General features: G+C 35.5%; 3 protein-coding genes across 3 annotated transcripts; all 3 read left to right on the top strand.

Moving 5' to 3' along the window:
- The first annotated feature begins 963 nt into the window (after positions 1 to 963).
- On the top strand, positions 964 to 4,276 carry LOC139895956 (phosphoglucan phosphatase DSP4, amyloplastic-like). Its single transcript, XM_071878514.1, has 14 exons — positions 964 to 1,077; positions 1,150 to 1,222; positions 1,323 to 1,370; positions 1,581 to 1,680; positions 1,767 to 1,843; positions 1,915 to 1,991; positions 2,202 to 2,282; positions 2,380 to 2,512; positions 2,595 to 2,654; positions 2,843 to 2,899; positions 3,121 to 3,216; positions 3,391 to 3,450; positions 3,592 to 3,699; positions 3,951 to 4,276. The coding sequence occupies exons 1-14, from the start codon at positions 1,052 to 1,054 to the stop codon at positions 4,080 to 4,082; spliced, it is 1,128 nt and encodes a 375-aa protein (XP_071734615.1). The 5' UTR covers positions 964 to 1,051; the 3' UTR covers positions 4,083 to 4,276.
- A 950-nt stretch (positions 4,277 to 5,226) lies between these two features.
- Positions 5,227 to 11,084, top strand: LOC139895955 (uncharacterized). Its single transcript, XM_071878513.1, has 4 exons — positions 5,227 to 5,516; positions 9,640 to 10,270; positions 10,445 to 10,581; positions 10,691 to 11,084. The coding sequence occupies exons 1-4, from the start codon at positions 5,374 to 5,376 to the stop codon at positions 10,800 to 10,802; spliced, it is 1,023 nt and encodes a 340-aa protein (XP_071734614.1). The 5' UTR covers positions 5,227 to 5,373; the 3' UTR covers positions 10,803 to 11,084.
- Positions 11,085 to 12,429: 1,345 nt separating this feature from the next.
- Positions 12,430 to 13,512, top strand: LOC139895954 (uncharacterized). Its single transcript, XM_071878512.1, has one exon. The coding sequence runs from the start codon at positions 12,619 to 12,621 to the stop codon at positions 13,261 to 13,263; it is 645 nt and encodes a 214-aa protein (XP_071734613.1). The 5' UTR covers positions 12,430 to 12,618; the 3' UTR covers positions 13,264 to 13,512.
- The last annotated feature ends 444 nt before the right edge of the window (positions 13,513 to 13,956 follow it).

Raw genomic sequence — 13,956 nt, 5'->3', positions numbered from 1 at the left:
TAACATTACAATGGACAAAATGCATGCAGAGAAATAACTGTAAAACATGTAAATATAATGGTAAATAACACACATAAGATAATCACAAACAAATCACATGTGATTTGAAAAAGAAACACGAATCAATATATCTCTAAAAAACCCTAAAAATTTAAGAAAAAAATGAAATACAATAAACAGTTGATTGATTGCTGAAAAAATAGTAAACACAAACAAATCACGAAGCAATATCTCTAAAAAAAACTAAAAAAATTAAGAAAACAATGAAAATAGAACAAACACTTGATTAATTGCGAAATAAAACATAGTAAAATTACCTAGAGCTTTGGCCGGAGCTTTTAGTTTAGCCGGAGCTTTTGTTTTCGCCGGATCTTGTATTTTGGTCGGAGCTTGTGATTTCGCCGGACCTTGAGCTTTAACCGAAGATTGTGCTTTACCCGAAGCATGTGTTTTAGCCGGAGATTCAGATGATTTCGCCATTGGTTATAGATGGATTAATGAAGATGAAACGTTTGATTGTTGATCGAATCGAAGAAACTTAAGATAATTGATGGCGATGAAGAAATTCGTTCCAGATGGAAAACCCTAGAATGGAGATAGAGAGAGAAAAACGTTACGGATGGTGTGTGCAATAGTGAGGAATGCACGAGATGGGTGGAGTGTGTGTACAAAATTTTTGCAGTAAAATGACGAAATTGCCCCTCCGCCCAAAATTACATATATTTTGATCTATTTAATCTCAGCCATTGATCACCACTAATCCAAGGGCTGAAAATCAGTCCCCCAAACCCAAGATAAAACTTGGAGTCAAATGAATATGCTTCTTATTCATATATACTAAAAAAAGATATATAAAAGGTAAAAACTAAAGAGTAAAACTAAAAAGTTAAAAAAAGAAAAGTTCATATAAAAAGTATAATTTTTTTTTAAGTTTTTTGTCCGGATAATAAATAAAAAAAATAAAAAAAATTCAAAATATACTCCATCATCATCGTTTTCTGTCCACCAACTCACCAAGTGAACTGATACTTTTTATGAATTAGACACAAGGATGAACTGCCTAACAAATCTTTCAAGGTATGTTTCAATTTCTCAATTTGTTTAAAATTTATCACCATGGATTAATTATCTAAATTTTATGTTTATCAGGTCCTATTCAGCTTTGCCTTTTTATAACTTCAAATGTAAATCTTCAATATACCCGATATTTGTAAATACGAAGGTGAAATTTGTAACTTAACTACCTTTGTTGTGCCATATGTAAATGTTACAATCACTGATTTACAACGTATGTTTCTGTGTGTGGTTTTCATCGTAATCAGGGATTGGTGAATGCTAATGATTTTACAGGAAGTTGTTATTTAGCTAAGGTAATGTAAATTTTCTTTAATTTCTGCATTTATTTTTATGTTTAATCTGGTTGAATTATGGCTCCGTGTGACTGCTTTTTGTATTGTGTATCATGTGATTTTGTTTTTGATGCAATAAAAGTATGAATTGTAATGAATTTGTGGTAACCACTAAATTGATCTAAACAAACTAAACACAAAAATTTCAATTGTATGTGTTTCATTATATAGGCAATGTCTAGCCCGACACCTAGTATCGATATGGAAGGTGCTGACGATGACGAGAAATCTGATGTTTACAGTACTAATATGACCGAAAAAATGGGTGCTGGTAAGTTAATATCTTCATCATATCAGTTTTTCAGTTACTGACTTTATCATTAGGTTAATATCTTTTTGCTAATTTGGTAATTTCAGTTTTGACTTATAGGCATGAACTTGGAATGAACTACAATTTTATTCGTCCAGACTTGATCGTTGGATCATGTCTGCAGGTAATGTTTCGCTCCTATATTCAATTTCGAATGGATTATGTCGTTTCTTAGGAACTTTATACACATGGCAGACTCCTGAAGATGTTGACAAGCTTCGTAGTATTGGAGTACATACCATATTCTGCTTGCAACAAGACCCTGATCTTGCGTATCCATAAGAAATTTTCATTAAATAATTATCTTATATATTAAACGTCTTGGAGCTAATCCGCTCAAGATGAACTTATTATATCCATCATTTGGATTCATAAATCATTGTACATAGATCAAGTTTGCGTTATGTAACAAGTTTTCTTGGTCTAGTTAACGAATAGCTGTTGAGGTGCATTTCATGTTTTCCAATTAACCGGTTCACTAGATATTTTAACGTGGATATTAATGCCATTCAAGAATATGCCAGCACATTCAGTGACATTGAACACTTGCGTGCTGAAATAAGGTAAAACGGTTCTTCTTGTTGAACAATATATCTATTTTCTTTTATAAATTTCCACGTGGGGTCCGACGCGAGTTTACAAATGAATGTTATGGATCAGGGACTTTGATGGAACTGATTTGCGGCTACGACTTCCTGCCGTAGTGAGCAAATTACACAAAGCTGTTAACCGAAATGGTGGAGTAACTTACATACATTGCACAGCTGGACTTGGAAGAGCTCCTGCAACTGCAGTATACTGAATTTTAACTTCCTAAACTATGCTTTTTTTAGGTATCTGTGTTTTTTTATTGACGTGGGTCCTACTTATGACAGTTGGCTTACATGTTCTGGGTTCAAGGTTATAAGCTAAACAATGCACTCAGTCTACTCCTGGTAAATATGTTCTTTTTTTCCCCCTAAATTACAACAATGTCAGCATATGATCATCAGATATATAAGAGTGCAGAAAATAGAAAAAGTTTTGAAGTTTGGAACAAATTTCAGTTAAAAAACTTGTGTGCATATGCAAAATCAACATTCTTTGTTTAATAATGCTTATCGCTTGTTCAATTTCTTTGCAGAGAAATCGTAAATGTTTCCCAAATGTTGATGCTATAAAAAGCGCAACTGCTGACATTGTAAGTTATTCTTTGACTTATATTCATGAAGTTCTATGATTATAAGCTTTGGGAGCTCGAACATGGCATATAACTGTGAAGAACTTACACTTAATAAAATCTAATATAAAACACTGTTCGTGATTGTATTCACTTTTTCCTAAGACAGTTATTCTTAGGGAATGTAACATAAATCTTCTCATTGGTGACACAAATATTTCTTAAACTGAATATTTTTAAAGCTTACAGGCCTGAAAAAGAGATCGATTACATTGACATGGAACGGTGATAATTGTTCCACAGTAGAAGTATCTGGACTTGATATTGGTTGGGGCCAGGTAATATATACCCGATATTATTTTTAATTATTTTTGAAAAGTTAGTGTCAACAATTATGGTCCTTTAGTTATATTCGACATACAATTGTCAAAGGCACAGGTTCTTTATCAAATTTTTAGCATGGTGACAATGTGAGTTGATGCTTCGTTGCTGAAATCAGTGATTCATTGCAGAGTATTCCATTAAATTATGATGAGAAGCATGGTTCGTGGATTCTTCATAGAGATTTGCTGGTAACTAATTTATTATCTTCTTTGCTGGTAAACAATATATGTTACATTGAAGGTGCTATCTTATTCAACAGCTAATATCAAGAAGCAAAAAATATTGAGGCTAAATATTTCAAGTTATATGTTATGTATTTATAATAACAGGAGGGTAGGTATGAGTACAAATACATAGTAGATGGTGAATGGATGACCAATAACAATGAGCCTGTTACTCCTGTTAACAAGGATGGCCACATTAACAACTATATCCAGGTACATTCCAGATACATTTATTTGTCCATTTTTCAGATTTTCTGAAATTTTTTATTAGTAAATATGGTTACAAAAACTATGTCATTAAATTAGCCTAATATTTTTATATAATCCCATATGCGGGTTCCATTAATCTAAAGCATGTCTAATGGTCGATGTATAGTAGTAATTTAATGGAAGCTATGATGTCTGTACTGTGTTCATAAACAAATAAGATTAGGCGTTACTAATTCACTCTTTCACTGATGCAGGTAGTTGATAAAGACCCGGAGAGCATAAGTGCTGCTTTGTGGAGGAGATTGGGTGATGATGATTTTGATCTGACGACCAACGAAAGAGAGATTATAAAGCAGTTTCTGGATAGTTATCCGGATGATGAGTAAACCCAATGACAAACACTATTATTTGTATCTATTCATGGTTGCCAGTGTATATATCCCATGTATATAAATTATAAAGAAACTGAAGTAGTTTCTTCCACTTCTGCTTCAACCTCTTATTTTTTACTTTTCTTTTTTCCATATGTTGTGTCTATATTATGCTTTGTGGTTGTTTGATAATGAAATCAAAGTCTGAGCTGCCATACGGTTTTCTTATTGATTGACATATAAGGAATCCAAATGATCGAGCTTTTAAATATGTGGTATGATGAAAGTGAGGTTATTTATACACCACAAAATTACTTGCAGTTGTTGCACACCAACCTTCATACATCTTATACTTGTGTTTACAAAGTGACTTGCAACTTTACAAGCCAACCAACTTGAGATCAATGTTGTTTTGGATAATGTGTTTTAGTCCAAATAATGACAATATTTAACAAATTTCGTGTTGTAGCTTATGTGGTAGTGATTCGCCCCTCTTAGCGAGAAGTCGAGAGTTTGACTCCCGTGGGGTGTAGCATTGCACGTTGCCCCTTAACGATTATCCCGAACTGTTGTTAAAAAAATATAATAATAAATCTTTCATTTCTAGTAAACTTTAAGATAATGTAAACTTTACAAAATAATACTATAAATGTATATAATATATAAATTAGTATACATGCGTTTTATACATTTATCTCACAGGCGTATCTGGACATAGGCAAGATGGGCAACCGCCTAGGGCCCAAAAATTTAGAAGGGCTTAAAATTTTAAATATATTCTCAAAGTATTCAATTAAAATTATACAAAAAAGCCTGTTAGAGAACAAAATATTTGAAAATAAAACACTTTGATAAGTATGTCTTGAAAACTTTTTTCATATTGATCAATTTAAGTATGGACTATGGAGTATTATCTTTTTGTATCTAATAAAAAATCTAACGTGTATAAGGGGTTTATTTTTATTTTCGCTCAGGGCCTTCAAATTGTTGAGACGATCATGATCTGATGAGATTCTAAGAGAAATTTCTATACACGAAACAATATACAATTTTTTTTAAAGATAATTTATAAAAATAAAATAATATTCAAATATTGGTCTACCCCAATAGCTAATCATATGTTTGCAAGCATATGGAGCATTTGTTTCAGGTCAACTAGTCAAGTGTGTCCATTAGTAGGGTTTTCAGTTACACTCCCAGGAACTAGAACTAACTCTTTTCATCTGTCTGCATCATCAGATCACTTACTTACATCATTTCTTCCTATATAATTCAGAAATTTTAACTTGTTGGATTAGATCTATAAATGCAAATAAACAGAGTAGGAGGAGGTTACTGTGCTGGTAAAACAATAACATACGCAAACCTCAATGATTCATCTGGAGCTAAAAAATCAAAGCGAAGATCCAAAGAGGAACGGAAACAAATGGTCCAGACTTTTATTCAAAGGTTCATTTCATTCTATTTATAGATAGATTTCAAATACTACTACGCCTGAAATTTCCAACACTAGTCTAGTAGTTTACCTTATGCCATAAACCCTAGAAATGATTACGCATGTTTTTAATGTCACATTTTTCGTTTTTGCACCAGAGTTTTCATTTTTGTGCGAGATTTTTCATCTTGGCCCAAAAAATGTATGTTTGTTCGATATTTTTCATTTTTGTGCTAATTTTCAATTTAATGTGTATGTGGAACTTTAGAGTTTATGCAAAATTATGTACTGTATATACAATATATGGCGGATCTTTCGCAAAATGTTAAAATTTTGAAAAAACAAGTAAACGAGGGCAAAATGACTACTTTTACATATAAATACACCAAACGTCGAAATTTAACACATAAATACACTGAAAAGACAGGAAGGGGACCGGAAGGGAACTATTTTTAACTCTCAAAATGCAGATCGGTTTAACTCGTTTATCGAGCAGGCAAATGTCTCTGAGCTAGCATTGGGGGGTCGTAAATTTACGTGGGTGCATAAACGGGGTATTAAAATGAGCAGGTTGGATCGAGTTTTTGTATCGGCTAGTGTTTTAGATGATATTCCTGATCTCAGACTGCTTGCTTTAAGTAAAAGGTGGTCCGATCATACTCCGTTGTTGGTTTTTAAAGAGAGAATTGATTATGGTCCGCATCCTTTTAAGTGTTTTAATTCGTGGAAGTGTCGAAATGGGTTCGATGAAATTGTGAAACAATCGTGGCTGAGGTGCAATCAAAGTACTCGGTTTGATATGAAACTAAAACTAGTTAAAGCTGATATCAAAGGATGGATTAAGGAAGTTAAAAGTGCTGAAGTTTCTAGAGTGATGTTGATCAACTCTAAGCTGGAAGAAATTGATGAATCAATTGAGTTGGGTTCTGCTTCTACTGAATGCATTTCTAATAGAGGAGAATTGGTCAATGAACTGTTAGAAATTAATAGAATGAAAGATATGGATCTTGCTCAAAAGTCGAGGGTGAAGTGGGGTCTAGACGGGGATGAAAATTCGGGGTATTTTCATGCATTATTAAAGCAACGAAGACGGTCTGATAATATTCAAGGGATCCTTATTAACGGAGAGTGGGTTGTTGATCCTTCGCGAGTTAAGCAAGAGTTTTTCGCGTTTTATAGGGAGAAATATTTGGCCACTGAAGCGCATTTTGAGTTCCCTGTTTTTCAGCCTCAATATGTCTTGTCCTTGGGGGAGCGAAACTTGTTAGAAAATTCGATTACAGAGGATGAAGTTAAATCTGCGGTTTGGTCATGTGGTGGGTCGAAAGCTCCAGGTCCTGATGGTTTTTCATTTCAGTTTATAAAAGATCAATGGCAGTTGTGTAAGGATGACATTTTGACGGCTGTCACCAACACTTTCGACTCCTTTTGCTTACCGGGTGGAACGAACTCATCTTTCATCACATTAGTTCCAAAGGTTCCTAATCCGACTAAGGTTAAAGATTTCAGACCTATATCGCTGGTTGGTGTTCAATACAAGATCGTTACTAAGTTAATGGCGATTAGGATTGCTAAAGTGATAAATAGTGTTATTGGAGTCGAACAGTCTGCCTTTATAGCCGGAAGACAAAATCTTGACGGCCCGGTTATTCTTAGTGAAGTTATTGCATGGTATAAGAAGAAAAAGAAAAAATTGTTGTTATTTAAAGTAGATTTCGAGAAAGCATATGACACCGTCAGTTGGAGGTTTTTGGACCATATGTTAGAGCGCCTTGGTTTTGGGTCGAAATGGAGAAGATGGGTTCAAATGTGTCTTTCGTCGGCTAGAGCTTCTGTTCTTGTAAATGGCAGTCCATCTAATGAATTTAAGATTGAACGAGGATTGAGACAAGGAGATCCGCTAAGTCCATTCCTTTTTATTATCATAATGGAGGGCCTGAATTTAATGATCACAGATGCAGTTAATCGTGGACTTATTCGGGGTGCTCGACTAGGAAGTGGTAACTTTATTGTATCGCATTTATTTTACGCTGACGACGTAGTGGTCTGTACAGGTTGGAATTTAGATGAAATGAGAAACATATTGCGTTTGTTGGAGGAGTTCTATATTTCATCCGGGTTAAAGATTAACATCGACAAGTCACACTTATTCGGGGTTGGGACATCAGATGCGGATATGGTTGCAATGGTTGAGGCAACTGGGTGTAGTCAAGGTGTGCTTCCATTCACGTATCTTGGGCTTCCTTTAGGTGCCAATATGAAGCTTTTAAAGAATTGGAAAGGGTTAATTGATAAATATAATAAGCGGTTAAGAGGATGGAAAACTAATATGCTATCGATTGGTGGGAGATTGACTCTTGTTAAATCGGTTTTAGGGAGTTTGGGGATTTATCATTTTTCGGTTTTCCGTTGTCCAGAAGCGGTTATCAAAAAGATCGAGTCACTCCGTTCGGCATTTTTTTGGGGCTCCTCCATTGGTGAAAAGCGTAAGATAAGTTGGGTTAAGTGGGATAAGGTTTTGGCTTCGCTAGAGCAAGGCGGGTTAGGAATAGGTAGCGTGAAATCGTTTAATTTAGCCCTTCTTCATAAATGGAGATGGAGGGCGATGACAGGTTCTAAGGATTTGTGGATTCGAGTTATTAAAGCAATTCATGGTGAAGATATGGGTATTCAAAGACAGGGGTTAAAGTATAAAAGTATTTGGGCTGATATAGTTAATTCCTTCAAGTGGGTGACCGAAAAGAATTACATTAGTTGGAATGTATTACATAAACAAGTCGGTAACGGCGGTACTACTTTGTTCTGGAAAGACGTTTGGTTGGGAAATGGCCCTCTGTGTACTCGATATAACCGATTGTTCCATTTAGACTCAACTCCGAATGTTTTAGTTAGAGATAAGTGTGGTCCTGCAGGTTGGGGTTGGTGCTGGCAGCGTGAAATCACGGGTAGAACAGCGCAGGAACTCGAATACTTGTTAGCTGAATTGTCATCAGTCCAATTGTCTGATGGGCTGGACGAGTGGGTGTGGGGTTCGGCAATTGATGGCATCTTCACGGTGGCTAATCTTCGCAAGTTGTTAGACGATGCGATGTTAAATGGGGCCTCGGACAGTACTTCTTGGAACAAGATTCTCCCATTGAAAATAAATGTTTTTTATTTGGAGGTTAGCCCTCGATGCTTTACCACATAGATTTAATTTGATGCTTAAAGGAGTAGATATTTTGGATACGACATGTCCGACGTGTGGAGCTGATATAGAGGACTCTGAACATACGTTTTATGTTTGTAATTTGGCCCGGGATATTTGGGTTCGTATTGGTGTTTGGTGTAGTATTCATATTCCGTCGTCGGTAATGTCATGGAAAGAGCTTACAAGTTGGATCGATAGCAACCCTCGAAGTGCAGATTGGAAGATCCGGTTGTATATCATTGCTGCGACTACGGTGTGGATCATTTGGAGCTTTCGGAATGGTATCGTGTTTAACACTCATGCAATCAAGAAGTGTGTTATATTCGATTCCATTCGCTCGTATTCATTTTTTTGGTTAAAAAATAGAGGGAAGTTAAGGTGTAATTTAATTTCTTGGTTATGTAACCCGTTGTAACTTTTGTTGTTCCTTTCTAGCTTCTCGCTAGGTTGGGTTCCTTTTGGTTTTTTATAATATTCGGCTGTTCAAAAAAAATAAATACACTGAAAAAAAATTTGAGTAGTCGGGGGCAGCCGAACCAGTTGACCCTTCAGAGGTCCGCCCCGGGACACTAATGTTTTGATTTGCCTGATTCGCATAAGCGTAGTATTTCCTAGAATGTTGTGAGAAATCTGCTGTGTAGTTTCGATTTCAAGTTATAAAACTTCAATTACTGTAAGTATCCATCTTCTTGATCCATGTGTCAAGTTGTATGTTTTAGTTACTAATGAGAGTGAGTAAGTACACAGAATTTTGAGAATATGGCAAAACATATATAAGCTATGCGTTTGGTGATTTGGGTTGAGCAGCTTTCTTTGATCTGCTGCGCAAGTCTAACTAATTATATATACTTCAGTTATGAAAATAGTTTGCAGTTTAAAGTGGGAACAATATTTATATATCCTGGTTTTGTGGTAGAATAAATAACGTTAGAGTATACTTCTTGCAGACATCAGGCTTCAAATAAAGGAAGTTTTCCATCACTGAATCTCACACACAAAGAAGTTGGTGGGTCCTATTACATTGTCCGTGAAATTTTTCGAGACATAATTCAGGAGAATCGAGTGCTGGCCCCACCCAAGTTGCCTCCAGGGGAGGAGAATATGGAGAACCTCGATAGTTTTTTGGAAAACTTTCCATTAGGTTCGATCTCATTTGATCCCAATATACATGGGGTACCACCTAAAGACAACAAAACACTACTCAATGAATACGAGCTTAGACGTGCGAAAGTTTTGAATACAAAAAGGGTCTCTGAACTGCATAGACGCAAATTTGATGATGGCATCATCATAAATAGTAGTACTAATGCAACAGAGAATAATGAAGTATTCGAAGAACCTGAGCATGCAGAATTTGTAATGGAACAGGGTGTGGAAGGACACGAACATGAAGTAAATGAAGTGGACGTGTATCAAGGGCATATTCGTCCTTTGTCAAAGAATGTAGTCGTAGAGACTTTTCCTTTAAGGCCCGTTTCTAGCATGATTTTTGATGAAGTGGTAAATACAAAATCTGAGGAATTAGCAACCCCCCAAACAGAGTCTAAAACGATCATGGATGTTGAATTCGAGAACAAAGTAAGTTCATACTCTTATTCGTTTGTCTTATTTAGTTGAATTAAACTACTGCTTAGAAAACATATAGAATTATAAACCTTTATTATTTGTATATATATACAGGTTAAATGCTAATGTGAGAATTGGGTCCGTTGTTGCTAAATAACCGTAGTCTTTTATTTGTCACTTTGATAGGCCTTGAGTACTCCTAGTGACATCAGTTCTAAGCATAACTCTAGCAGTTCTCTTCAACAACCGAGTTTTGAAGCTCTGACTGCAAATAAGAAGAAATCAGGCTTACAGCCTACTGATACAGCAAAAAGAATCAATCTGTAAGTATTTATTCATGGATATTAACCCTGCCAAAACATGCGAAGTTGGCGCACTGTGTTTCGAGTATTATAAGTTCTCTAGTTGTGCTAAACTTGATTATCTAAGCAGTGAATCATTGGAAGCAGCCAAATCTAAGAGATCGGACAGTCAAGAAAGTAACCCGATTATGTCATTCATCAAGACATGCGTTGCCACATTCATGAAGTTGTGGTCTGAATAGTGTGCAGGTTTTTTTCTTCACGAAAAGTTTTTTTCATGGATAGATTGTATGTGTGAAGCCAATGGTAGCTCATGGCCGCTTGAAAAAACTTACCTGCAAAGGACACTTTATTATTTTGATGAAATGGGTTCTAGAGATATATTTTTGGTATGTGTCTTTTAACGAAAAAGGTACTAGCGTGATTATGTAACATTTTATATGTGTTTATTAAACATGATTTACTTTTTGGTATATCTTTAGTTGAAATTGAAATTAGTGACTATAATTCTGATCTGTTTGTTTTATGATGGTCAAAATGTTTCTTGTAAAACATTATGTTTTTCAAGTAATGGATCAAATTACTTTTGGATATTGTGTAATTTCATGTTTTATTGCAACAACATATAAACAATATTATCGGTTCTATGCATTTATATTGATTCAAGTTCAATTCTTTATTGTTATTATGTGTATTTGTTTTTATTATTATTACAGCACACATAAGTAAAAATGGCGGTGGATATATTAATACCCAAGAGTTAACAATATGTGAATTCTTCTATATACGAAGTCATCCATTACAATATTACATTACAAGATTGTTTATTGGTTGATGTTTGGATATCCTTACTAGAGGCCTCGAATACAAACCTCAGTAACAGCACATAAGTCGGAAATGGTTAGCTGATAACCCGGTTAGGTCGTGTATTTCCACCTAGATGTATGAGGCCTAACCGGGTTATTTCGTGACCATTTTTGACATTCTCAAGATCGTTGCTAATGAGATATGAACTGATGTCTCATGTAAAGATATTAAGACTTCAACCAATAGATTATTTTAGGGATGGTTATTCATGTGTATGATGTGATAAATACAATCAAATATTATGAATGAAAAAAGGTATATTACCTATGTTTATATGTAGTGTCATATTTTGTTTGAGAGAGTGAAAATTAGATGTGAATAATAAGGAGCATGTTCATACCTCATCCAACCAAAATCTTGTCAAACTTATTCCTTTTTCCACTAAATGCAATCCGTGTATTGGGGTTTGGTGGATTGTGCACTTGTGGTCACTTTTAGATTGAAAATTTGAAATTTGAAATGAATTGTTGACATGAGGCCCATACACTTTTATCTAATATTCTTTTTGCTGCCTACATCTGTACTATTAGGCCTGAAGCCTCCTTCATTATTATACATGCTTACAGTTTAACCAATTAGTTATGCTACTTTATTACAAAACGTGTTTATGTGTCTAATTTGTACATAGTTAAAGAATGATTCATGAGGTACCTTGCTTGATGATACATTTTTACAGGGGGCCACTGCCCCATTTAAGTGTTGTATATAAATATATTTTCATAGAAAAGTGATTTTGTAAGGGATGCAGGGTTGTATTGACATGTATAGCTGTGTGAATATGTTGACGTTTGTATTGTCAAAAGTGGTACAACGCCTTTTGTGAGTGACTATGATGAATGTGCATAGACAGCAAGATATATAGCTTAGCTTGAGAGCACCACCAACTCAATACCACTATATTCAACTGGCACCACCACTAACATCCTATCTCAAATCAAACACGTATTATCATATCACTCTTCCTTTTGTTGGAAGCTACTAGAAACTTTTTGACGTATTCAAACTTTTGAAAAGCATTTGAGCCTTGCAATGCCTATAAATAGATAAGGTCTCTTGCTATTGATTGTACCACACAACTCAGTGATATTGTATTAGTTTCAAAAGACATTCATTGAGGTTACAAGTTATAGTACACTGTTTTAGGAGATAAAAACATTTAAGTTGAGTATTGTAGTTGTAGGGAGTTTGAAAATGGCGAACCCGAAGATGTTAGCTATTGCATTTTTGGTGTTGTTTGTTGTGGACCTTTCCTTTGGTGCTAGGTCTTCTAAGAAGACTGGCGGTCAAGGAGGAGGTGGAGGTGGTGGACAAGGGGGTGGTGGAGGAGGTGGTTCTAGTGTTGGAGAGGTTGGCCAGGGCTCTGGGTCAGGGTATGGGTCAGGTAGTGGATCTGGATATGGAAGTGGTGGTGGAGGTAAGGGAGGAGGTGGCGGCGGTGGCGGTGGCGGTGGAGGTGGTGGTGGTGGAGGGTCAGGAAATGGTAGTGGATCAGGTTCGGGTTATGGGTCTGGAAGTGGTTCGGGATATGGTTCCGGTGGTGGAAAGAGCGGAGGAGGAGGAGGAGGAGGTGGTGGTGGTGGTGGTGGTGGTGGTGGCGGAGGAGGTGGTGGTAGTGGGAATGGCTCAGGGAGTGGCTCGGGATATGGGAGTGGTAGTGGTTCAGGATATGGAAGTGGTAGTGGGAAAAATGGTGGTGGTGGTGGTGGCGGCAGCGGTGGTGGTGGAGGGGGCGGAGGAGGGCGTAATGGGCAAGGTTCGGGGTATGGGAGTGGCTCTGGATATGGAGAGGGATATGGATCAGGATATGGTGATGATGATGGTGGCAATGAACCATAAACTAGTTTTTGGACAATCTCACAATTTAATTATGTATATTTGTCAAATTCTATGGCATTAGAAAGCCGTATAATAATTTGCATCGGGTTCATTACAATATTACATACATTATTCACTTATAAAAGAGTTTGCATCTACCATTAATAAGATATTTACTCATTTTGTGTATTCTGTTATCATTTGCTCCTAATATAAAAGCAAAACTGAAGTTCAATCTGTAATATGTTAACCATGTTAAATCTCAAGTCAATCAGAGCAAACAAACTTAAAGATGCATTTTAATATTATAACCTCCTATCTAAATGTGATGATGAACAATGATGATTTTTATCAAAGGCGAATCGGACTATATTGTTTTGGCTAAACTTCAATTATGTGTTTTGGGTTCAGATTGATCAGTCTGAGATTGTTTAAAACATTGTTTAAAAGGTAAAGAACATAAATTGCAGAAAAAAGAGTTTTCATGTCATTAAGCATGTTTCGATTATAAGTGGTTGTATTGTTCAGTAAGAATTATTATATAATTTTTATTTACATTGATTGAGTAATTAAGTAATTAATGTGATGAAGTTAATTGTAAGTTTTAAGATGCGATGCAAATGATCTATGATCTATATACATAATAAGACAAGATTATATATATAGATTTAAGTTATGTTAAATAAAACTGAATGATTTAACGCTGTATGATTC

This window comes from Rutidosis leptorrhynchoides, chromosome 3 (assembly GCF_046630445.1).
Source record: "Rutidosis leptorrhynchoides isolate AG116_Rl617_1_P2 chromosome 3, CSIRO_AGI_Rlap_v1, whole genome shotgun sequence".
Taxonomy (NCBI): domain Eukaryota; kingdom Viridiplantae; phylum Streptophyta; class Magnoliopsida; order Asterales; family Asteraceae; genus Rutidosis; species Rutidosis leptorrhynchoides.
The sequence above is the reverse complement of the archived record's forward strand: the minus strand, read 5'-3'. Positions and strand labels throughout refer to the sequence as shown.

Excerpts from the sequence above, each read along its gene's own strand:
- LOC139895956 (XM_071878514.1), top strand. The coding sequence starts at position 1,052 with ATGAACTGCCTAACAAATCTTTCAAG. Across the intron at positions 2,283-2,379 it reads CACTTGCGTGCTGAAATAAG|GGACTTTGATGGAACTGATT; the intron begins GTAAAACGGTTC and ends GTTATGGATCAG. Across the intron at positions 2,655-2,842 it reads ATGCACTCAGTCTACTCCTG|AGAAATCGTAAATGTTTCCC; the intron begins GTAAATATGTTC and ends ATTTCTTTGCAG.
- LOC139895955 (XM_071878513.1), top strand. The coding sequence starts at position 5,374 with ATGCAAATAAACAGAGTAGGAGGAGGTTACTGTGCTGGTAAAACAATA. Across the intron at positions 5,517-9,639 it reads GTCCAGACTTTTATTCAAAG|ACATCAGGCTTCAAATAAAG; the intron begins GTTCATTTCATT and ends TACTTCTTGCAG. Across the intron at positions 10,271-10,444 it reads ATGTTGAATTCGAGAACAAA|GCCTTGAGTACTCCTAGTGA; the intron begins GTAAGTTCATAC and ends TCACTTTGATAG.
- LOC139895954 (XM_071878512.1), top strand. The coding sequence starts at position 12,619 with ATGGCGAACCCGAAGATGTTAGCTATTGCATTTTTGGTGTTGTTTGTT.